At 38.9% G+C, this 23,713-nt stretch overlaps 1 protein-coding gene across 1 annotated transcript; it reads right to left on the bottom strand.

Annotated features, from left to right (window-relative positions):
- Positions 1–7,715: 7,715 nt before the first annotated feature.
- LY96 (lymphocyte antigen 96) lies at positions 7,716–20,995 on the bottom strand (the record flags this gene model as incomplete). The annotated part of the gene is made up of 5 exons (XM_083359536.1): positions 7,716–7,958; positions 8,052–8,116; positions 9,456–9,584; positions 11,628–11,717; positions 20,869–20,995. The coding sequence occupies 5 exons, from the start codon at positions 20,993–20,995 to the stop codon at positions 7,878–7,880; spliced, it is 492 nt and encodes a 163-aa protein (XP_083215662.1). The 3' UTR covers positions 7,716–7,877.
- Positions 20,996–23,713: the final 2,718 nt, after the last annotated feature.

The following is a 23,713-nucleotide window of genomic DNA, read 5'->3' as shown; positions in this document are numbered from 1 at the left end:
TGAAGGTATGAGGCATCGTCTTAATACGGTGATTCAGGCACGTGATTTTTATAGTAATGTTTTAAAAGCAGCCCCCATACCACTTTTGGAATCTACAAAGAAGAAAGGTGAGGGAGAGTCTCAACGACACAGAGAGAATCTACAAGGTGCTGAAGGAACAATGCAGACAGATGAGAAAGTTACAGGAGTGGATCAAATTTCAGTGTCACTGGAGGAGGCCAGAAATTGGAGGAGGCGTGCTGCTTCTAGACGAATGAGACGAGCCTGAAGATTTAGTTGTAGAACTGAAGGAGATAATAATGCAATAAGGATCATAAAAGGTGGTTTTAGAAGAGTAAACGGGAATTGAAATTGTTAAAAGGGTTAAATATTTGGGGATATATTTTTCGCCCTCGAATGTAGAGTTATATAAAATAATTATGTTTTGTAATATTTTATGTTGTTTTAATTTTAAGATAGTTATGAAAACTTAATTGGGAAGAATTGTAGTAGTGCTTACTGAAATTTTGAAGGTCATGATTTGCTATTTGGTTGGTATGTATATTTATTGTGTGACAAGAAGGTGGATAATGTGTTTAAGGTATATATTTTATGACATGCTCTGTTGCGAGTTTGGGAAAAAGTATAGATGAAAGTTAACTTGTAAGCTACTTTTATGGGCAATAAAGAAACACGTAATAGAAAATATAAAAATGATGTGATTACATATAAAAGAAATTTTAAGTTTGGAAAGTAATGTATGGTACCTGAAGCTGTATAATATATTAAGAGAAGGAAAGATTGTATAAACTTGGTTTTAGTATGGAAAATTAAAGACCAGGTGGAAAGAAGAATAGAAAATTGGTTTTTTAATGACTGATGTAAATTTGTTTTGTCTGTAATTGTTTTTATTGGGTATTTTTATTGACACTACTGTTTTTTGTTTTTTTTTATTGAAAAGTTTTAAAATACAGTTTTCCTTTAAAAACCCCCCCTTCCCCCTCCCTGCTCCCCCCCTACCTCCCCCCAACCTCCCCCCCTCCCCCCCCTCCCTGCCCGCCCCCCTCCCCCCCGACTTCCCAGAGCTAAATACAAGGTATATATATATAAAAAGGCAATCATAAACAACCATATACTAACAACTATAAATTCTAAAATCCATCACTCTCTAGCTTATATAGGATAAAACACACCTTAGCAATATTAAATATATATAAAAAACTAGAATAGAAAAAGAAAAAAAAACGAAAGAAGACTTATTCGAATGCTACATAAAACTTCTTAACCCTATACTTGTTCTGGATAAACTCAATCCATTTTCTCCATTCCATAATATAACGTTCTTGCGAATGATCTTTCAAATAGGCCGAAATCTTCGCCATCTCTGCCAGGTCGGAAACCTTTAAAGTCCACTCTTCTACGGTCGGCAGTTCCTCTTTCTTCCAATATTGGCCTATCAAAAGTCTTGCCGCCGTAATTAAGTTCAACATCAGCTTGGTGTCCACAACTGTAGCGTCTGCAATTATTCCCAACAAAAAAAGTTGCGGACAAAACTTTATCCTCTGTTTAAAAATCTTCTGCATATTCCACCAGACTTTTATCCAAAAAGCCTTAACCTTCTTACATGTCCACCATATGTGAAAATATGTTGCATCTTCATCACCACACCTCCAACATTTAGGCTGATAATTCGGATACATACTTGCAAGCTTTTTAGGATCTAAATGCCATCTATAAAACATTTTGTAAAAGTTCTCTCTTAGATTTTGAGCTTGAGTAAATTTTACGTTCCTCACCCAAATCTTTTCCCACGTGTCCATTGTAATAACTTCCTGGATGTTTTGGGCCCATTTTATCATACAATCCTTAACAAGCTCTGTTTCTGAGTCAATCTCTATCAATGCAAGATATATCCGTTTAATATGTGCTGGTCCCTGATTTCTAATCTGCTTTATCAAATTTTCATCAGTCATTGTAAATCCATTTTTCTGGTCTTCTTTCCACCTGGCCCGTAATTGAATATATTGAAACCAAGTTTGAACAACCTTCTCTTCTCGCAAGAGGCTATATGATTTCAAACACCAAACATTCCTTTCCAGGCTTAAAATTTCCTTGTACGTAGTCACATCATGTTTGAAACCAGCATGTATATTTTCTATTGCGTGTTTTGGAATTGCCCACAATGGTATCTTGCTGCTTAACTTATGTCTATACTTCTTCCAAACTCTCAGCAATGCCTGTCTTAAAATATGCATCCTAAACACAGTATCTACCTTCTTATCATACAACAAATATGCATGCCAGCCAAACAACAAATCATGGCCCTCAAGATTTAATAACCTCAGTTGCGTCAAATTAATCCAATCGCTTATTCCTACTAATGCAGCAGCTTCATAATATAATTTAAAATTAGGCAATTTAAGGCCACCCCTCTCACGAGTATCCTGCATAATCTTAAGTTTAACTCGTGGCTTTTTCCCTGCCCACACAAATTTATTGATACCACGCTGCCATTCCTCCAAGTTAGAATCTTTCTTAAGAATCGGTATCATTTGAAATAAAAATAAAAATTTGGGCAGGACATTCATTTTCACTGCTGCAATCCGTCCCAACAAGGACAATTGCAATTTTTGCCAACTCTCCAATTCTTTTTGAATTTTCCCCCATAGTTTTTCATAATTATTTTTATATAGCTTTGTATTAGAGGGCGACAAAATCACCCCCAGATATTTAACCCTTTTAACAATCTCAAATCCAGTTAATCCTTCTAAGAGAGCCTTCTGTGAAACTGTCATATTTCTAGCCAAAATTTTAGTTTTCTGTGTATTTACTTTAAATCCAGAAACCTTCCCATATTGTGTTATTATCTCCATCAGGTCCACAACAGAGTTCTCTGGCTGGGTCACTGTAACAACCAGATCATCTGCAAATGCTCTCAATCTATAGTCCTGATCTCCAACTTGTATCCCCTTAATTTTTTCCGAGTTCCGAATCTTAACCAATAGTATCTCTAATGTTAACACAAATAACAAGGGCGATAACGGACACCCTTGCCTTGTGCCCTTCTCAATATTACATGCTGCTGTCAGGCTATTGTTAACTATGATTCGGGCAGTTTGTTTTTGATATAATGCCCTAATCGGTTGTAAAAATTTTTCCCCAAAATCCATTTTATCTAAAACTTTCAACAAAAATTGCCAATTCAATTGATCAAAGGCCTTTTCAGCATCTAAAAAGATTAGCGCTGCAGAGATCTGGTTGTGCCTTTCCAAAAACTCTAACACATCAACTATATGTCTCACATTATTTTTCATTTGCCTACCACTAATAAACCCCGTTTGATCCCCATGAATCACCTGTTGCAGAACCCTCATCAGTCTATTAGCCAAAACCTTAGCAAATATCTTATAATCTGTATTTAAAAGCGATATCGGTCTGTAATTTTTAACTTGAGTAGCATCCTGGTCTTCCTTCGGAATCAAAGAGATAAAAGCTGTTCTCCAAGACGGTGGCACCATTCCCCCCCTCTGAATTGTCTGAAACAGTTCCTTTAACGGCTTTATCATCTCTAATTGTAAATTTTTATAATAGGCCGCAGTCAAGCCATCCGTGCCTGGCGCTTTATCCACCTTCAGTTCCTTAATTGCTGTAAAAATTTCTTCTTCTGTAATCAGTTGATTAATCCCCTCTTTTTATACTTGCGTAAGAACCGGGATGCTAGCATTCTCCAAGTATATATCAATATCTTTTACATTAATTTCCTCTTTAGTATATAATTTTGAATAAAAATCCACAAAAGCATCCTTAATAAGATTCTGTTGAAACACAACCCTTCCTTTATACTCAATCTTATCTATATTAGAGGCCCTTTGTTTTTTCCTCAGTCTATAAGCTAACCATCTGCCTGGTTTATTAGCGTTGCAAAAAGTATTGTGCCTAGCAAACCGCAGATTGGTTGCCACTTGATCTGCCATTAATTTATCAAATTGTCCTCTTAGCAGTCTAATAGCCTCCTTGGTCTTCACATCCTCTGGGTTCAAAATCAAAGCCTTTTCTTTTTCCTTTATTTCATTCTCCAGTTCTTTCCTTCTAGTTTCCACTGCACGTCTATGTCTATTATTCATATATATCAACACCCCTCTCATATAGGCCTTGCTAGCATCCCAAACCATGTCCATAGAGGTACCCTTATTCATATTAATCTCAAAAAAATCCTTCATTCGCTGTTTGCATTCTTCCACATTTCTCTGATTTCTAAACAAATTCTCATTTACGCGCCACGAGCGCCTATCTCTTTTCTCCTTGTCAATCTCCAACCAAACTGGACTGTGGTCAGAGATAGTTCTTGCACAAATCTTCACCTTTTTAGTTCTCAAAAAAAAAATCATTAGTCAACAAAATAAAATCAATCCTCGAAAAAGATTGGTGTCTGTCAGAATAAAAAGTATAATCCTTCTCCTGCAAGTGTCTCTCACGCCAAATATCTCGCAATTCCAGGTCATCCTTCATTTCAAAAAAAGATTTAGGCAGTCTAGCATGACTTGGAATGTGCTTAAAAGCTCCAGCCTTATCCAACTGTACATCCAAAACACCATTCCAGTCTCCCATAAAAATAAAAGATTTATAATCCAACTGGGTAAGCTTTGTGTGGAGTAAGCTAAAAAAATCAGCTTGTTGTTGGTTAGGTGCATATAATCCAACTAGAAGCGTCTTTTTACCTTCTAACAACAGCTCAATCATAACATATCTTCCATGCTTATCTGCTTCAATTAAGTCTGCTGTTAAGGCACTTTTAACATAAACAACCACTCCATTTTTCTTATTCTCTGCAGAGGCAACAAATTGCGTACCCAGTCTCGAGTTCAGTAAATGCTTTTGATCCAAAGCTCTAATATGCGTTTCTTGCAAACATATAACATCTATCTTAAATTGTTTTAAATATTGAAAAACTTTCTTCCTCTTCTGCGGTGAATTTAGTCCATTAACATTCCAGGTTAGAAATTTAGTTGCCATGCATATCCTCCAAAAGCTCTTGGACCACAGCTTTGATAGGACTAACTTCTTTAGGCCGTGCTCCTCCCACAGCTTGGCTATAAGTACGTTGTAAAGAATCTGAAAACTTTTGCTGATCTTGTTCTTTTATTTTCTTTGCTCGTTTTAAAGCAGCACGCATTACTCTTTGCTCTCTAGGATCATCCAAAGAAATTGTAGCTTGATCTCCTCCAGCACCACTTTCCTCTGTTTCATCCTCTTGATGTTCTCCTTCTCCAGATCCCTTTCCAGCTTCCAGAAGTGTTAATGGGGTTGCTTTTAAGACATTATTGTAGAAATCACGCGCTTGCTTCACAGTAATCAGCCGATACCTTTTACCTTCATGCATCACCATCAGCCCATCTGGAATCTCCCATCTGAACCTTATATCTCTTTGCTTAAGCTCATGCACGAGAAATGTATAGTCCTTCCTTCCCCTTAAAATCCTTGGAGGAATTTCTTTTAAAACCAAGACTTCTTGTTCAGCAATCACCACTTTAGCATCATAGGCAGCTTGTATAACTTGATCTCTAATTTCTCTTTTTGCAAAATAAACCACCACATCTCTAGGCAACTTTCTCTGTCTGGCAATCCATGAATTCACCCGAAACACTTTATCCATAGCTGCTCTTATTTCAGATGCTGGCTGGTTTAATACCACTTCGAGAGCCTCAGAGATCAGCTGCTTTAAATCTTCTTTAATATTCTCTTTTAAACCTCTGATTCTGACAGCAAACTGCATCTGGTAATATTGGGCTAGGCTTAACTCCCTTTCCACTTTGTCTCTTGCATTTTCATTCTCCCGTGCTTTTATTTCTAATATAGCATTCCTTTGAGCCAGATCATCCATTTTTTCATCTAAGTCTTCCACACATTCCGCCACTTTATGCACTGAAGACAAAATGTCTACCTTCATCACGCTGAACTTCTGTTCCATCCTCTCTTCCATTCTCTCCTCCAATTTCTCCAATTTCTCCTCCATCTGTGCAAATTTATCAGCAATTGATTGATTAATTGATTCCAAAAGTACCTGGGCATGTTTATCCAAAGCATCTCGCAAATCCTTCGATGTCAGCGCTTCAGGAGGGTGCAACGCCTGTAGTGATGATTGTTGCACCGGCGAGGATCCACCACTCCGAAGAGTTTTAGGGGGAGGTTTCGCCACCATCTTTTAGTCCTCAATTATGACGCACTTTCACTTAAAGTTTAAAAAGTCCAACAAGCTAGAGAGTATAGTAAAATAATCCTCTTCACCTTTGCCTCTTGTACCGCTCTGCCTGCTCCTTTAAATCATAGTCCTTTCTTCAGGCAGGGATGGTTCGCAGATGCCTGGCTCTGCTCCAAGAAGTTCGGAGCAGAGACGCCGGCCAGCTGGGAGCAACCCAGGCTTCGGGGGAGTTCAATCCTTCAGCCGCCCAAGCTCCAAGCTCAGGCGGCCCCGGAGAACTCTACCCCTACCTGGGGCCTCACCCTTTCCTCTTCTCCCGAGGAGGGGGCTTCAATTTCACCCGAACACCTGATTGGCGCTGTTTCGGGCGAAAAAACAAACAGCTGAGCCGCGGGCAGCCCGGGAAGGCTGTCTTCGGCGCCGCGCCGCCACCGGAAGTCGACACTACTGTTGTGGATATCAAGCGGCTGTTGAATTTAACTACGGCAGTAAGACTTTTAGTAGGGCAATATTGGAAGAAGGAAGAACTGCCGATTATAGAAGAATGGACTGTAAAAGTTCCCAACTTGGAGGATATGGCAAAGACTTTAGTGTACTTGAGAGACTATTTGCAACAGAGAGATACTGTGGAGTAAATATGGGACTAAAAAGTATTATCCAGCATTTGAATAATTATTGATGTGATATTTATACTGTTTGGAGTTAATTTATATGAGTTAAAGTGCGATAGTTTTAATAGTTTATGATTGTTTGCATAAGGTAGATTATGATTGTTTGTATTTTTATACCCTGTACTTAGCTCTGGGAAGTCGGGGAGGGGGGAGGGGGAAGGGGGTGGGGTGGGAAGTCGGGGAGGGGGGAGAGGGAGGGAGGGAGGTGTTGGGCAGGGTTGGGAGGAGGGGAGGGGGGAGAGGAAGGGAGGGAGGTGTTGGGCAGGGTTGGGAGGAGGGGAGGGGGTTGGGAGGGGTTTTGTTTTGTTTTGTTAAAGATAAAATGTACTGTAAAACTTTTTAATAAAAAAAACTTAGTCAGGATAAGTGAGAGGAACTTACGTAAGTAAATTTTGCAATGCTGCAAATTATTCCTTTCCCCACTATTTGGCCAACAGAGTGAAATACCAAAACAAACAATTTATGGACAAAAATAAAAAAGTAGGAGTGTTAACACATAGCTGTGAAGGGTAGTTGACAATGATAGCATTATTTTCCTTATATTTCTAATTGCAAGATCCTATCCATGAATGTATCTTTTTGATGTGATGGCTACTAACATGGTTTAATCCAGATGCTAGGTTAAGACTGTGTTTTCTGTGCTTTGTTTAGTACATTAAGGAAAAAAAACACCACTTGTTCTTCATAATGGCCCATAATGTCTCTTTGTACACAGGCTTCCCTCAGTGTCCTCCTAGTACAAACTTTGAGGCCTGGAAAGGCTCTGAAGCAAAGGAAATTAAATCAACTTGCTTCATTCTTGGAAGTAAAAGAACAATTTGGCCTTGTGAAGCAATTTTAATAGACTAGTTGTTTTGAAGTTTTGTCAAGCAACATACTTTATTGAAGCTTCACGTTGCCTCATATATAATGAACATTTGTCTTCATCTTATTTGTTTTCAGCTAATTACATCAATGGTACAATTCCACAATTTCAAAGATCAGATGCTGTGAGGTGATTTACCAAAGCCTCCTCAGCAAAATAGTCTCTACTTAAGAATCAGTGTATAATTCACACAAGTTACCAACTTGAGATCTGTGAATATTTCAAGAGATGCAGTGTATTCCCCCTATAACAAAAAGAAAAAAATAATTACCAGCTATAGAAAATCATTTTGTTTGATTGTTTCAAGCAATGGTTGCCTGTAGTTTCAACTTTATACCTTTAAAAAAAGCTTCAAATATTGTGTACTTGATCCTCTCATTCTCACAGTTGTGTTGATTGTTTCTGCACAAAACAAACAGTGATCAAGAGTTTGCCCAAATAAAATTATTCTGTTATTTTTCCACAATTTAACACATACAGTAGGAGGAGAAAGCAGTGTTCAAAATAAATTTAGAGGCATAACTGGATTTATTGCAAATGACAAGGGGGTAAAAGACAAAAAAAAATGGCTGCTAATACTTTAGCCATGCAAGAGCATTCAAATGGAGTCTTATATTAGCTGCTGTGTCCCTGATGAAAAGTGATGCCAGAGGCATCATGACATAATTACACAAATGCTGAAAAATTGTATAATCTGCATGATGATGTAATGATGCACATAGCATTATTGCAGCTTGTACATGATGTCTTTAATACACCTCGTAGAACAGGAATACACAACTTTTGGGTGGTGAATTAAAAAGATACATCTCAAATGAAGACCACCTTCCTATAAAAGATGTGCATGTGGCAGGGAGGATTGTATTTATATGCTATCTACTGATGATGATGTTGTTGATCATGGTGATGATGATGATAACGAGTTATTATTACGGTGTCAAATTTAGGGCTACCGAAAACTAAATTACAAATAAAAGGTGTGCTAAAGAGTAATGTGTGATTATTTGACGGGGGGATTTGTGCTGAATGAAGTATGAAAAAATTCTAAAGGAATTTATTATATGAAATTATATGAAATTTATCTTAACAGTAATCAATGTACTATCCTGGGCTCTCTTTATCTGATAAGTCAGGACAGAAGGAGGCAGCTGCCTTCCAGAGCATTTTTGAAAGTTACAGACAGATGCCCGGAAAGAGTTTAAAGTGTGTCAGGTGGAGATGCTAATGCTAAAAAAAATGCTAAGATTTTATTTCAAGCAATTTCTGTAAGATATTTTAATCTAGGATGATAACAAGAGACTTAAGTGAAGTCTTCATTCTTATATTTGATTGTATTTCTTTTATATTGTTTTGTATTTTTATTGTGTTTTGTTTTTTTAGGTCTGTAGTTTTAGGGGTTTTTTAAACTATAGCATTGTTTTTGCTGTATTAGGTCATTTTTCTTTTTCTTTTTACCTTGCTAATAATGGACCACAATTACACACTTTTTAAGAAATTCAGCACAATTGTATACAATGGTTTACCTGTTTGATCCTGAGAACCACCGACTGATAGTATGCATTTTTGTGAACACAATCCACTTTATACAATTTAGAAAACATGAAGTTTATCAGCCCTCAATATATCCTCTTCTGTTGCTTCCTTCACAAAAGGATATATTGTCAGTCTGAATAAATACAATAAAATACAAGAATGAGAACAAATTTCATAGGTCTGTTAAAGACTGCATATTCATACATACCTCCCTTCAGAGTTCCACAAAATGAATAGTCATCATCCACACCATGACAAACAGTGCTCTCCCATTTAAAGGCTTTTAAAGGTCCATTCTGCAACTGTACGCGTGCGTCAACAACTGTCAAATCAGCCTCTGCAGAAATATGTTACAAAAAGATCATTGATAATATCTTTATACAATTATATAATACAGGTCTATAACATATTCCTTGTATGTGTATGTGTATGAGAAAGAGAGTGAAAATCTGATCACTTTAAATTTCTTTTTAAATCCAAGGGATTTAAAACATTTTGTGTCCCAGAAGAAAGCATCAGTTGAAAGTATATTTATACAGACAATTATAAACTGTGACAACAAAGCCAGAGGAATGATAAATATTTTATCATATTTTATCATTTATGTCAGATTATACATTTTCAATCTTGTAATGAAATTTGGGACTAATCAGAGACCTTCCACCAAACAGTTGCTTCCAGATGTGTTACATTACATTTCATTAGAACCAACTGTATGGCATAAAAGAGTGTCAGCAATCATTTTTATCAATATTTTATTATTTTTACTGCTCATCATTCTGTGAGTAATCTGTGGTTGCTTTATTGTATTTCTGGTAAGCTACCTATGTAAGCATATAAACAGGGAGCAAATCCCACATTCAGTAGTACTGATGTTACCTCAGTATGTTATAATGAAATACTGTATCTGCAAACAAACAGCCAGACTCTGAGAGCACTAAGGACTAAACCCTGAGCTACAGATATTCTCTTCTATTGTTTATTGTGAAATATGTTAAGCATTGTGTTTGAATCTAACTGCTAGGGCCATTCAAAAACATATTCAGAAATGAATATGAACCACTGTGATATAGAGATATAGCAGTGAGTTCTATGAATGTTAACTTTGCAGTAGTTGACAGCACTTCAGATTTTTAGAAAAAATGTCAGTCTTAATTCTCTCTCATGCTTCCCAATAATAGCTATTGAATACTAAAAGTCAGTCCTCCTGGAGCAATCAATGTACAGGTAGTTCTCAAAGTATGACCAGCCAATTAATGGCCAAACTTATGACAGACCCCCAAAGCTGCATACAAGCCTATTTCAAATTTACAGAGGCTGCAGTACCCCTGCAATCATTTGCCCTTACAACCAACCACAAAGATACTTCAGTGCCCCCCACTTTCTCTCCCCATCATGCTCTGACAGGACTCCACAGTGCTTGGGCTGGTACCCATATTTACTGGAACCAGATGCCATTTTCAGCATTCTGACAATTCCTTGAGGAAAAGGTGGCTGCTTTCACAAGTTACCCTCACTTAACCCCCTCCCTCTTCCAAAAACCCACATTTCTTCAATAAGGAAAACAAAAACAGCTCAGAGGGTTGGACTTGTTGATCTCCCCCCCCCCAATTAGATGCTGAAATCAAACTCTTTGCCTCTGCCCTCCAATCTCAATTCCCTTTAACCACTTAATTTGCAAAATTTAGCTTATCCCAAAACTGCCACTTTGGCATGCAGGCAGCTGGCTTCACAAAGCCCAGCAAGGGCCAGGAAAGGTTTGAAGTTTCCTGATTGCCAGCTGATCAGGGCAGAGGCCCAGACCACTCAGAGGCTTGCTTAGAAGCCTCTCTAAGGCATTGAAATGAGGAGCTAGGCCCTAACCTAGCTGGGCTCTTCCCTCCCCCCCCCCCACAGCAGGGCTGTTTTTGGCTTTGAAAATCTTTTTGCTGCTTGTCTGCCTCCTTTAGGGACCCAGCCTCACCCACCCATGAGGTACCCCATGCTCGCTTAACAACTTGCACATTTGTTTTAACTGTAGGATCAGGGAGAGCAGGGGCTGGGGGTTGTTAAGCAAGGCTGTCTAACTTAAGAGTTGTCACTATTTGCAACTGCAATGAGCAACTTTTGTACATTGAGCATTACTTGTATATGCAGTCCTGCATATGAAACACTACTGTTGTTGCAAAGATCAGCCAAGTCTGGTGCTTCATCCTGAATAAGCAGAAGCACTTTCCACCCCATAGAAAGTTACCATTAGATCCAACCCAGCAACAGGAAAAAATAGCCAGCATGGTATACTTGCTGAACAAGTACTCCTTACAAGTGGTCATTAAGCAAGGCCCACCTGTAATGGAGAACAATTAAGTCTGGTGTGGTCTGACATAGCCAGTAAACTCACTTGGAATCCAGAAAATAGTACCTCGCCATTCTGTTTGATCCTGTAACAAACATGGCTCCACTGAAAAGAAGAATGTATCGCTTTCAGAGCCTGCAAGGGAAACAAATTTAGTAAAGTAAAAAAAAATATTAAAAAATAACACAAATCTTTGACATTCCTGTTGGACTACTACAATACAAAAGTAACATATCTTTTGAAAATAATATCAATAAGTGTCAACCAATACTTTGAGTCTGTGTGGGGATAGAAGAAACTAGCAAGACAATACTTAATCAGGATAATATACAGCAATTGCATCTAGAAAAACAGATTATATAAAAAAGGAGTTTAAGGCAGGGGTCTTCAATTCCCAGAATTCCTCAGCCAGGCATGCTGGCTGAGGAATTCTGGGAGCTGAAGTCCACAAGTCATAAAAGGGCCAAGTTTGAAGACCCCTGATCTGTACCCCTGGTACAGATCTTCTAGATCTGTACCTAATTGAAGCAGCTGAGATTGCAACAGGGATGATGTAGATATAGTATTCTATTTAGAGCTTTAAAATTCGCTTGTTTCTCATCTTTGGGGCCATGTTATTTATAGATTATTCTATTTTTGCTCACCTACCAAGATATTTTACAAACCATGTGACTCACCAAGTCATAAGAAGCCATCTTCTCATAAATGGGGACACACCAGAGCTTTCAATAAGTGAAGAAAGAAGTTATTAAACCATCTCAGACCATATTTGATGGCTGAACTTATCTGAGTAGATCTCAATTTTCATGTAGCACCCAAAACAGTTTTAATGTAGTATTATTTAAGCAAATATTTAAAAAAAGTTCTCTTTCAGCTTTGTAGGTTATAAAAAGTGGTAAAATAAATGTAAAGACATGCCTACTTCTTGTAGAAATAAAATGTTTCAGTCCCCACTGCTTGCTCAACTGTGATATTAATTCATTAGTTCATTTTATTTAAATTAGAAGAAATTGTTATGGTCCTCCCCCAAGATTTAAACTAATTTACTAAATGAAAAATAACTTTTGTGCCAGTTCTAAAATAACTCCTTAGCAAATGAGTGGGACCAAGACTGTCCATGAAAAAACAAAGGCACAAGTGAAGGCACAAATATGATGGCATCATCACAGACAATGCAACTTATGTATGTCAGATGCAATGACATATTTTAATTAAAAGGTAGACTTTTAAAAAATAATACAGGCATGTTGCTTTATACTAGAACCATGTTTTCTAAAGTGTGGTCCGAGGAACTTTTGGAGAGACCTGTAAACCAAAACCAAAATTCTTGCCAGATATTTATTGAAGATAATGTAGTTCATGGAGCCAGTATGTCAGAATCTCAGCAATAGCAGGGGGAGGACCAGCCACCCTAGCCACTTTACCAATCCACCTATCACTGGGGCCCCATGAGGAGGACATAACGTTTATAGTGGCCCCAGGCATGGAATGCCCAATGATCCTAGGACTGGAATGGCTGAAGAAATGGAACCCCGGGATAAACTGGAGGACAGCAGAACTCAACTTCCCAAAGGGGGGGCAGAAGAACGTAGACTCCAAAAGCACCCCCCCAACCCAGAGGGAGGAGACAGCAGCAGTGGGGAAAGAGAAGGGATTACCAGAGATACCAGAGGAATACAGGGACCTGGCTGAGGTTTTCAGTGAGGAAAGAGCAGATGAGCTTCCCCCCCACCGCCCCACAGACTGCACCATAGAATTCAAACCTGGGGCAAAACTCCCAAAACCCAGGATGTATGCCATGAGCCCAAGGGAAATGGCAGAAATGGAGAGATTCATAAAGAAAAACTTAGAAAGAGGATTTATTGAGCCTGCCAAACCCAAAGTGGCCGCCCCGGTTCTGTTCAGGGAGAAGAAGGATGGATCCTTTCGTTTGGTTGTGGACTATAGAAATTTGAACACAATTAGTGAATGTAATCTGTACCCCCTTCCCCTAATGAAGGATATGTTATCCCACCTATCGAAAGGAAAGATTTTTACCAAACTAGACCTGAGGGAAGCATACTACCGAATTAGGATTAAGGAAGGAGACGAATGGAAGACTGCATTCAACTGCCCAATGGGGTGCTATCAATTCAAAGTATTGCCATTCGGACTGCAAGGGGCCCCCGCAGTCTTTATGCAATTAATTAATGACGTGCTGAGAGAGCACCTATATAAGGGGGTCCTGGTTTACCTCGATGACATCCTTATCTTCACAGAAACTAAAGAGGAACATATCAAACTAGTCAGAGCAGTCCTGAAGAAGTTGCGAGCTGCCCACTTATATGCTAAATTATCGAAGTGTGAATTCCATCAGGAAAAAATCGACTACCTGGGATATCGCATATCTCCAGAGGGCATCGAAATGGACCCTGAGAAGGTCAGAGCAGTACTAGAGTGGGCACCCCCCCGCACACGGAAGCAATTGCAAAGTTTCCTGGGGTTTGCAAACTTCTACCGCCAATTCATCCCCGCATTTGGCCAAATAGCCATGCCCCTCACAAATTTGTTGAAAACGAAGGGGGGGTCACCCGTGAAACCCAGCCAGCCTCTGAAATGGTCAATGGAATGTCAAGCAGCATTTGAGAGGCTAAAGAGACTTTTTTCTGCTGAACCTGTCCTAAAACACCCAGATCCCGACAAACCTTTTGTAATACAGGCAGATGCGAGTGATGTAGCGGTAGGAGCCGTACTATTACAAGAAAATGATGGGGGGACATTGCAACCATGCGCATACACATCCAGAAAACTCACAGAAACAGAACAACGCTGGCCAATATGGGAAAAAGAGGCATTCTCGCTGAGGTGGGCATTACTAACATGGCGCCAATTTTTAGAAGGAAATAAAATACCTTTCCAGGTCTGGACAGACCACAAAAATTTGGAAGCACTAAAAACGCCCAGGAAGCTCACTCCTAAGCAAGCCCGCTGGTCCCAACACTTTCACCGATTCAATTTCACTCTCAAACACTTACCGGGGGGAAAGAACTTCCTGGCAGATGCATTATCCCGCATGCCCCAATATAACAGCACAAGAGTTACTGACTTTAAACCACTTGTACCGGAACAACAACTGGCAGCACCAGTCACCACCAGGGCACAAGAAAAAATGAAACCGAAGGTAGATAGCCAAACTGGAATAGAATTCAGGAAATCTTTGGAAAGTGATGAATGGTTCCAGAAAAATAAACATGTGTGCACAATTAAAGATGGACTGCCATGGGTGGGGGAGAAGCTATATATACCTGCCACACAGAGAATCAATTTCATGCAACTGTGCCATGATACAAAATCAGCAGGACACTTTGGGTTTGTAAAAACCTTACACTTAACTAAAAGGCAATTTTGGTGGCCATCTATGAAAAAGGACATAGAAAGCTATGTGGGTAGCTGTCAAATTTGCGCGATGGCCAAAAGACTGCAAGGGAAACCGCCAGGTCTGTTACAACCGGTGGCAAACCCCTCAGCCCCATGGAAAGAAATAGCCATGGATTTTATCGTAGAACTGCCTGAAAGTAATGGAAACACCGTAGTCTGGACTGTCACAGATCTGTTCTCTAAGCAAGTACACTTCATACCTTGCCAAAAAATCCCGACTGCAAAAGCATTAGCAAAACTTTTTGTACAGCATATTTACAGATTGCACGGGGTACCACAACGCATCATATCTGACAGAGGGGTGCAATTTACATCGGCATTTTGAAAAGAATTTTTATCCCTCTTAGGAACCACCCAAGGACTGTCATCTAGTCACCATCCTCAGACAGACGGAGCTTCTGAAAGACTTAATAATATACTTGAACAATATCTGAGATGCTATATTAATTTTCAGCAGTCCGACTGGACGGACCTACTGCCTTTTGCAGAAGTAGCATATAATAATGCAGTCCACTCAAGCACAGGTTACACTCCTTTTCAAGTAGCTACAGGCCAGAGTTTCAACCCAATACCAGAACTAACCCCAAAAGAACCGGTTATCCCTGACCTGAAGGAATGGATTGCTCAATTACAAAATACATGGCCAATCGTTAGGAAAGCGTTGGAAGATGCCAGAAAAGCATACAAGACACAGGCAGACAAAAAAAGAACCGATCCAACACCATTTAGGGTAGGAGAGATGGTATATTTATCCACAAAATACCTGAAATCACTCCAACCCTGTAAAAAACTAGGACCAAAATATATTGGACCCTTTCCAATTAAAAGAATCATAAACCCAGTAACAGTTGAATTAGAACTACCCAAAAATCTTAGACGAATACACCCAACCTTCCACTGCAGTCTATTAAAGAGAGAACAACAATCTCCACTACGAGAAAAAATCCCACCACCACCACCCCCCATCATGGTGGAAGGAGAACAACATTTTGAAGTGAAAGAAATCTTAGATTCCAGAAAACACCATGGAACGATACAATATTTAGTGGCATGGAAACACCTCCCCTCCTCAGAAAACGAATGGGTTAACAAACTCCATGTTAAAGCACCTAAGTTGCTTAAGAGGTTTCATACAGAATATCCAAACAAACCAGGCTAACAGTTATATGTTTTCTTTCCCCACAGATGGACTCATCTTTTTTCTGAAAGGAGAGCCGAATGTCAGAATCCATTTATATCACATTTCATAATTGTATAGGTAGAACAACGTGCTATTACTGGGGATTCTGCCATCTCTCCGAGGGGGGGGGAGAGGATGGTTACTAAAGCGATTTTCAAACAACAGGGGATGTTTTAACGGGGGAAGGGAGGGGGACAGACAGATATGGTTTGTGTCTTCATTTACAACTGAAAAAAGGGAAGCAATAACCATAAAACCAAGGAGAGTTCCCTTTCCCATGGAAGAACCTGACACCTAGCAACTGACGACAGCCTGACCAAATGGATGAGGGGAGGGGCTGGAATGGGAATGGTTTATATAGGATTGAAATGTAACTTTTCTCAGATTCCGTCTTGTATTCCCACAATCAATTCCTTCCTAGTAAACATTTTCCTTTTGGACTAAACTTGCATCCAAGAGTTCTTATTTCCTAAGATGTGGATTGAGGTGGGTCCTGACACAGTATGTTACCTATGCCCTTCTTTGGCACCCAATATTACTTGTGGACCACATTCTGCACCGGCTGAAGCTTCAGATACTTTTTAAGGGTAGCCCTATTATGCTTAAATTTTGGAAGTCAATGAGCATTTTATTGCTTTATTTGTTTATTTGTTTGTTTGTTTTATTATACATTGCCCAGACACCTTCTTTGAGGGATATGAGTGATTCAGAAATGTGAAATATAAATACATACATACATACATAATCTAGGTAGAAGATGACAAAGGTTGTTCACTCCTGAATAGGGAGGATTCAAGGTTACCATAACACTATCAACCTCTAGAATAGATCGAATAGAATTGTACTTTCTGTGTTTCACAACTACTTGACTGGAATTTCTACAGAAGTTATTACACTGACATTATGATAAGGTAATGGAAATTAGAGCATCTTAGGTTAAAAGACTTGGGATACCTATTTAAAATCTGAAAATCATTCTATGATGCTGCATTCATATGACAAGCCTATAGGTGTAGATCTGACACCAGTTTAGCCATGAACCAAATATTGGAAATACATTTGAAGCAGGGTGGAATTTTGTCTTTCTAGGTACTTCATTTTTCTATTTTATTCCTGATTGGTGAAAAGAAAATAACTTCACTTTTGAAGTTTAAAAATCTGTAGAGATTAACTAACAATTAGTTTCATTTTCATAACCAATACAAATGATATTTTTACTAAGAACCTGAAATCATAAAGCATCAGATTATTGTTTTCATTTTACAGAAATCTGTTTTGGCCAGATGTTAAATCAAAAGCGGAACGCATGTGAAATAGAAATTGCTAATGAAGAGCATAGTGGAAACCCAATGCAATATCCAGTAGTCTTAAAATCAGGAATTTGTTTGGCTCAGACTAATTGAGGGATAAATTATCTAAAGAAACAAAAGGGTAAAAGGAATTTTTTTTTAAAATTTTAATGAAATTAAAAAATAATTTTAAAAATTACATTGGTTTAAAGTTTTGCAAACTGAAGAGTTTTTCATATAAAAAGCACCACACATGTATGGTTTTCTAATTAATCTTGTGCATCCTAGATTGTAGGTTATCACATTAAGAGTAAAGACCATACCAATATGTGACACTAAACCTAAATTTGTCAGGGTTACTTTGCCCTATTGCAAAAATAGGGCAAATGGAGAGAGTTCCACTTTACTGAAGATGACACAGCTTTTCAAATGTCTGTAAGAATGTGTGTCAGTGTTGGACTTCCGGTGGCGACGCGACGTCGAAAGACAGCCGTTTTCGGGCTGCCTGCTCCGCAGCTGTGTTTTTCCATCGTAAACAGCGTCTATCAGCTGTTTAGATGGATTTGAAGCCCCCTCCTCGGGAGAAGAGGAGGGGGTGAGGCCCCAGGTAGGGGTTGAGCTCTCTGGGGCCGCCTGAGCTGAGAGCTTGGGCGGCTGAAGGATGAGCCCCCCCGAAGCCTGGGTTGCTCCGAGCTGCGCAGCGCCTCTGCTCTGGGATTCTTGGAGCAGAGCCAGGCGTTAGCAACCACCCCTGCCAAAAGGAAATACTTTTGATTATCAAGATGCAGGCAGAGCGGTACAGGAGGTCAAGGTGAAGTGGACTCTTTATTTTTACTCTCTAGCTCAATGGATTTTATAGCTTTAAAGTGAAAGTGCGTAATAAGTGAAAGTGGGGGAAGATGGCGGCTAAAACTTCTAAAGCTCTTCGGAATGCGGGGTCTTCCCGGGTGCAAGAGACCTCACTGCAAGCTTTGCTTCCTCCTGCATCTCCTCCGGTATTGACGCTTAAGGATTTACAAGACGCTTTTGGAAAGCACGCACAACTGATGTCTGATATGATGGATGAAAAGTTGAAAAAGCTGGAGGAGAAATTGGAGGAGAAAATGGAGGAGAAAATGGAGAAACTGGAGAAGAAGATGGAAGAGAAGCTGAGAGCAATGAGGGTGGACATCTTGTCTAAGGTTGTATCCGTAGCTGAATGTGTGCTACAGCTGGATATAAAAGTGGAGGATCTCAGTCAAAAGAACTCTATATTAGAAGCAAAGGTATTAGAAAATGAAAATATAAGGGATAAAATGGATGAAGAATTGAGCCTTGTTCAGTATAATCAGATGCAGAATGCTACTAGAATTAGGGGTTTAAAGGAGAATGGTAAAGAAGATTTAAAGCAGCTGATTTCTGAGGCTCTGGAAGGGGTACTGGGCCAGTCAGCATCTGAAATTGAGGGAAATATGGACAAAGTTTTTCGTGTAAATTCATGGATTGCAAGACAGAGAAAGTTACCCAGAGATGTGGTGGTCTATTTTACAAAGAGAGTAATTAGAGATGAAGTCATTCAAGCTGCTTATGATACTAATTTGGTAGTGGCTGAGCAAGAAGTTTTGGTTTTAAAAGAGATTCCTCCGAAGATCCTAAGGAGAAGGAAAGATTTCGCATTTCTAGCACAGGAACTTAAGAAACGTGATATTAAGTTCAGATGGGAGATCCCAGTTGGGTTGGTGACAACGCACGAAGGTAAAAGACATCGTTTGGTTACTGTGGCTCAGGCACGTGATTTTTATAGTAATGTGTTAAAAGCAACCCCCCTATCATTTTTGGAAGTTGCAAAAGGACACGGTGTGGGAAAGTTTCAAGATGTTGCAAACAGACAGACAGAGGACAATGGTGGTGGAGGGGATCAAGCTACAGTCTCATCGGTTGCTGCAGGAGGCCAGAAGATGACGCGTGCCGCCCTAAGAAGAGCGAGACGAGAGCAAGAGCAAGACCAGTGGAAAGTTATGGAATCTTCAAAGTGTGCTTACAATGAAGATGTAGGAGGAGAGCGGTCTAAAGAAGTTTTGGGGGTCATGACAGAGGTGCTCCAAAAGTTTTGGGGCGTTAAGATTGCTGATTAAATTTTTAGATTAGAATGTCAATGGAGTAAAATTATTATAGAGGAGAAAGAAAGTTTTTTTTCTTTTTTTTAATATTTTATACAATTTAAGATTGATGTTATTTGCTTGTTAGAAAAGTATATTAGGGTTACGGACTTAAAGTATGTGTTGAACTAAGAGTGGGTATGTAAGCTCCTAATTAATAACAAGTTGTCTTAGAGATTGCTTAAAAATTTTTTTTATATATATACTCTTTTTATTTGAACTTTTATTTGAACTTAAGGATGATTTGGAACTGTGAGACATTTGGCGTGATACACGCAAGAACTATTTTAGATTATAGTTTAGTTTGGTTGGAGATTATTAAGATTAACAGAGATAAGCGCTTTTGGTGCGTAACTGAGAATTTGTTTGGAAATTAGAGAAAGGTGGGAGAATGCAAATAGCAGGTGAAAGTTTTTTTTTCTTTTCCCTTTTTTTTTTTGAAATTAATATGAATAAGGACTGGGATTAAGAAAATTTATTTTGAGTAAAGATCTTTTTCTGTTTTCCTCTTTTTCTTTTCTACTTTATTTGTAATATTAATATTGTTTGTATTCATTTTATATGAGCTAGAGGGAGATAGAATTTATAGTTTATTGTTGATAATATAGGGGTGTTTATGTTTGTTTTTTGATTTTATGCCCTGTATTTAGCTCTGGGAAGTCGGGGGGGGGGAGGAGGGAGTGGGGGAGAGGGATAGGGGTGGGGGAGGGGGGATTAAAGTCAAAATGTATTGTAAAACTTTTTAAATAAAAAAAAAGAATGTGTGTCAGTGTTAACTGCCAGCAATTGCCTGGACAAGACCCTGGCAAGGTTTTTTTAGAGGAACTTGGCTCAAAGTCACCCAGCTAGCTTTGTGCTTGAGGCAGGACTGGAACTCAGGGTTTTCTGCTTCCTAGCCTGATGTCTTAACCACTACACCAAACTCTCTCCCTTTTCAAGTTATACCAAACTGACTCTTAAGTTACACCTAGCGTTTTTGTAAATATATAACAAGAAAAGGAAGCACAGATACTTATGCAAAACAGGTCTAGGTTAGTGAAAAGCAAACACACAGAGAAATCTAGAAGTTCACCAGAATGAAGACTCAATGGAAGTCTCTCCAAAATGATCTCCCTCTTTCTGGTCTGTTTCCAAGTATGGTATCATCCAGGACAAATTTTTTCTGGCTCTTTTAACAGAACAATAAAGCAGAAGAAGGGACAAACTAATCTGAAAAGTTTTGCAAATTCTGCTAAACAAAGGCATAGTGGTTCTTTACTTACCACAATAGGAATATAAAATATCAATGTCATGGGATGTACAAAGCAGTTGTTTTTCCGGTGCCACAGTAAAACCATAAACAGAAAGAATGATAACAAGCTGGAAAATGTGTAGGTATCTCAACACCATCTTGCCAGCAATGAAGTAACTTCATTTGCAATAAAAAGAGGAACAATGTTTCGCTTCGTCATCCTCAAACGACAATTTGTTTTAAAGGGGAATAGCTATGTTATATCTTAAATGATACCAAAACAATTATCTGAAATTGTCTTCCAACATTTTAGACATCATTATAGAAGACATGCAATATATTTTCTGAATCTCATTTTGGTTTTCTGTTAATGAATTATAAAATTATACAAATTACAAGAGAGAGAGAGAGAGAGAGAGAGAGAGAGAGAGAGAGAGAGAGAGAGAGAGAGAGAGAGAGAGAGAGAGAGAGAGAGAGAGAGAGAAGTACTATATTCACTGAAGCTTGATTTGATTATGACTGTCAGGAGGCAGACCCTCAAGAAATATTGGTTTCTCAATTCAGCTTTATTATGGCCTTCATAACCCTTATCTAACCACCAACCTTTTCCTTCATTCACAAGCATGAATGGACCCATTCAGGACATTATATATGCTGGAGTAAACCTGACTGCAAAAACCTGACCCAGAGCTTAATGAGTAGTTATTCCCATGGTGGCCTCTTTAATATGCTCAGAAATAGCAATTTAATTAAGCAAATCAAGTCTGATCAAAACCTGCCATTTAAAAAAAATGGAATAATCTGGATTGGTAGATTCCTGTTGTGTTCTTCCTGTTAACTTTTATATAGAATAAGGTTCTGATCCTAAAAATGATGGGGTTAGTTAAAATCAACTTTGATCTTATATCTAGAAATGATATAAATTATGGTATACCTGCAAGAATTTTATCATAGAAAATTATCTAAGCTAACAGGTAAGTTTTTCTTATACTATATAAACTTTTCAAAAATTCTAGGTTAAGATTAGGTTTGTATGCAAGGCTGTAACACCAAGGCAATTCCTACTAAGAATTAAGCAGATATGCTTATTTGGGCCACTGCTATGGCACAGCCAAGATGAATAATCACACTTGTCATTCTCCAAAACTGAAGGGTAGATATACTGCAATCCTCCTATATGTAGATGATGCTGTTTTCTCAGTTTCAATTGGGCAAAAGTGAGTTATGCATTGCAATATAGAAGCATTGAGAATTAATTATACAAATTGTACAAAACTTAAAAGGATGCCAAGCATCCTAAAATTCATCCCCGGCAACTAAATTGTCTTCCGGGTGAGGTTCAAGGTTTTGGTTATGATCTTCAAGTCCTTACATGGCATGGGTCCGGGATACCTCGAGGACCACCTGCTGCCGGCGTCAACTCCCCTCCGCCCTGTGCATGCCCACAGAGAGGGTCTCCTCAGGGTGCCTCCGGTCAGGGAATGTCGACTGGTGGCCCCCAGGGGGAGGGCCTTCTCTGTGGGTGCTCTGGCACTATGGAACCAACTGCCGTTGAGCTCCGGATGGCACCGGACCTCCGCTCCTTCCGCCGTGGGCTGAAGACCCACTTCTTTGAACTAGCTGGTCTGGCCTGATGGGGAGGGTCTTTTTAACGGGTTTTTTATTTTATTGTTATTGTATTTTAATTGGGCATTGGTTTAATCTCTTTTTAATTTTTGTACTGTTATTTATTTATATATGCCCTGTTAACCGCCCTGAGTCCCTTGGGAGAAGGGCGGTATAGAAATCGAATAAACCTAAACCTAAATAGGCACCCAGTTGCAGAGGTTAAAATCTTCATGTGTTTGGGAATAGTGTTTTATTTTACTGGACAGAGCACATATGGAATATATTCTTCAAAAATTAACATGAGCTGTGACACATTTCTATTATTCTAGAGGTACATGCTTCATATAAAGGTAAAGGTTTCCCCTGTCCAGTCATGTCCAACTCTAGGGGGTGGTGCTCATCTCCATAAAATATGCTTCTTTTTGACCACATAACTTTTATAATTATCTAATTTTTAAATAATTTTTATTTAACTTGTCCTTTTCTTTTTAAATTGGTCAGTGACCATAATCAAGTTTATTGAGTTATTTTGTTCAACTTTGTCCATAAATGAATGGAAAACAGCTACAAAATCATACAATTTTACAGCTTTTCATAATGGAGATAATCCATTTTTGCAGATCAGGTGTGGTAGCAGATGCCATAGAAATTTTTGTGACTGTGATTGCCTATCACAGTAATCTTGTACCTTTCTCAGGACAATCATTTTTTGGAAGAGCCTCATGTATTGTGTCTTGACTTAAATGTTATGCATGCTTCCAAAAAATTAGCCATCTTTCTAGCTATTGTTATGTATATATTATTGTTACAGCTTCTGCCTTTTTGTGAAAGTGATCATCAAACAATATTTGGTTGTGATCATTACAGATGCAGGAAATATGCATGTTGTAAACTACTTAACCAGATAAAATTGTTGGGTATAGCCATGTTCTTCAGAGTAAGACTAACCACTCTTCCCATGTAATTGAAATCATTTTGAAGACTAGATTGATAAATCTACCCTTTATTTGGACTTGTGTACAAAACTTGTGCTTTATTACCAAACTATATTCCTTCTTACCCCTTAACTATGGCCAAAGGTCATAGAACCTGTATGTGCACTACAGCAGAGGTCCCCAACCTTTTGGGCACCAGGGACCAGTTCCATGGAGAGAGGTTTTTCCACAGACCTGAGGGTGTGTGGTTTTGTGTGCTGCCTGCATCCCATGGATGGGGCTTTGCTTGTTTGTGCGGTCCGGTTGCTGACATGCCGCGGCCCAGTACTGGTC

The sequence above is a fragment of the Vipera ursinii genome (genome assembly GCF_947247035.1).
Source record: "Vipera ursinii genome assembly, chromosome: 3".
NCBI classification, from domain to species: domain Eukaryota; kingdom Metazoa; phylum Chordata; class Lepidosauria; order Squamata; family Viperidae; genus Vipera; species Vipera ursinii.
Note: the sequence above shows the minus strand (reverse complement) of the source record. Positions and strands in the feature narration are given on the sequence as shown.